Genomic DNA, 2,129 nt, shown 5'->3' on the forward strand with positions numbered 1-2,129 from the left:
ATATTCTGTCAACACCAAGTAAGTGCAGACAGAAACTCTGAAGAGATTTAAAAAAAAAATCAAAGTAAGATGAAGTGTATACTTTGGAGCAGCTGTGAAAATGATCATTATCATTGTGCAATAAAATAATTAAAAAAGCCCACCACAACATTCTATCAATGTAAGCTAAACAACAACTAACTAATATGCAAGAACAGAAACAAAACTGAAAAAGAAGAATACAAGACGAAGAAAAAAGGGACGCAAAGGGAGAGGAAAGGCAAAAAGAGGGGCTGAAAATAGTCATTTTGAAAATATTTCTTTTTTAATTGACCCTACACCTACAGTTTTGTTTCATCATTTAAGCATTTTTGTTTCTTTAGTAAAACCTGAAAAAATAAAGACAGATCATCATTTGTTCCTGGTAGAAATTGAGTACATCTATTATATAAATCCAATACGTTTTTTCAAGACAAAAAAGATTATAATTGTTTTTGAAACATTTAAATGTGATTTCAGTTTTTAAAGGCTTATCAAAATATTAGGATTCTTGACTTTGATGGTGTCTAAAGTTGGACCACTGAGGAAGTTGTACGATGAACGTTTTACCCTAAGATAAAAACACAAAATAAGATGAATTGTTGTTGGCCTTAAACTGCTAAGTCCGCCACTGCCTGGAGTATTACTTTTTGTTTTGTATATTCCCTAAAAGTGTTAGAAAAACCACTCCTAGTTTAGCACGCTCACAGAGGCACTTTAATGAGGACTCTTCCAAAAAAAAAGCCTCAGTTTTATCAGAAACTGTTTAGGTGGAGTTTTTGCGAGTCTTCCTCACCTTGTCAGGCAGCTTGCTGAAGTCGGTGCGAGCAATCTCTCTGGAGCCAAACTTGGAGACCTTGAAGCGGCGAATAATGTCTTGCAGGGTGGCAGACACCACAAAGTATTCCTGCTTCAGACGGAGCTCCTTCCCTTCAAAGAACTGAGCAGAGAGATGCATTTACTCTGCAGGCGGACATGAATAGAGCTTTCATTCCATAAACACACTCTTTCTAAGTCGGTACTTTTCATTCCGGTTCAAAGGAAGTTATAGAGAAAAAATAATTATCAGACGAAGAAATGAAAGAGGTTGTAAACAGCTTCAGTGGCTGAACTGTATTTATGAAACTTGTAGTCTGACTGTGCCATTGATTTTTGTCTGTGAGGCTTTTCTGTGGGATGTGTGTGAATGACACCTCATTTATCTCATTCTAGAAATAATGCTTGATTTAACATTAGGAGCAGAAGTGATTACCAATGTAAACACTCATTATTTTGTATCTTTTTTTCTTTCAAATGTTGAGAGGTTTATACATTTTCAAAGACTAATCCATTTTTAGATTATCTGTGATTTGTTTCTGAGTCACAAATGAGCATTTTTCAAATATTATACAGTGACACTTGCATTTAGTCTAGTTACATGTTAAATCTGGTTGCTGGAGCCTATCCCAGCTACTTTTAGGCTTAATTCTAGGGGATAATTAACATAGTCAATCAAACTATGGAGTATTTTTAGGGCAGCAGGAGGAAGCATAAATGCCTGGAGAAAACCTATCTATGCATATGATGAACTTGCAAAATCTGCACAGAAATAAACCATCTAGGATTTGAACCTTCTAACTATGACTACTCTTTATCCCAGGGATCTGGAACCTGAGTCTCCGGAGAAACTTGTGGCACTTTTATTTCTCCATTGTGGGTCTTTGGTTAAAGAAAAATACATGTATTTTTTTATTTTAAAAAAGTTAACATAAAATAAAAAGTAAGCAGTTAAACTTTATTCATAGCATTCACAAACAGTTGAAGGACAGTACGTCACTCCATGACGTTCCTGATTGGTAGCTGTAACTCTCCAACAATCTACCAATCCTTCCTAGTTAACCACAGTTGTACTAAAGTTCTTTGACAGATTTTTGAGCACTGTGTACCCAAGAAAACCAATCTGAAGTCAGTAAATACAACCAGAATTCATATTCAAGGTTATATACATGGTAGATTTTCTATTATTTAACAAATTTAGTGATTTTTAGATTGACTTACAATAAAAAAAAGTCACTTAATTAGCTTTGCCTTAATTTTAATTTATTATTTATGTATTTTTGGCTCAGATGCTC

General features: G+C 34.4%; 1 protein-coding gene across 1 annotated transcript in view; it reads right to left on the reverse strand.

The window, feature by feature from the left end:
- The window catches only part of pygma (phosphorylase, glycogen, muscle A), a 14,134-nt gene that overhangs the window by 6,867 nt on the left and 5,138 nt on the right, over positions 1 to 2,129 (reverse strand). Inside the window, exon 8 of the mRNA XM_024266706.2 lies at positions 815 to 958. Within this exon, the coding sequence (XP_024122474.1) occupies positions 815 to 958 (144 nt within the window). The remainder of the gene's footprint in view (positions 1 to 814; positions 959 to 2,129) is intronic.

The sequence above is a fragment of the Oryzias melastigma genome, linkage group LG14 (genome assembly GCF_002922805.2).
Source record: "Oryzias melastigma strain HK-1 linkage group LG14, ASM292280v2, whole genome shotgun sequence".
NCBI lineage: Eukaryota > Metazoa > Chordata > Actinopteri > Beloniformes > Adrianichthyidae > Oryzias > Oryzias melastigma.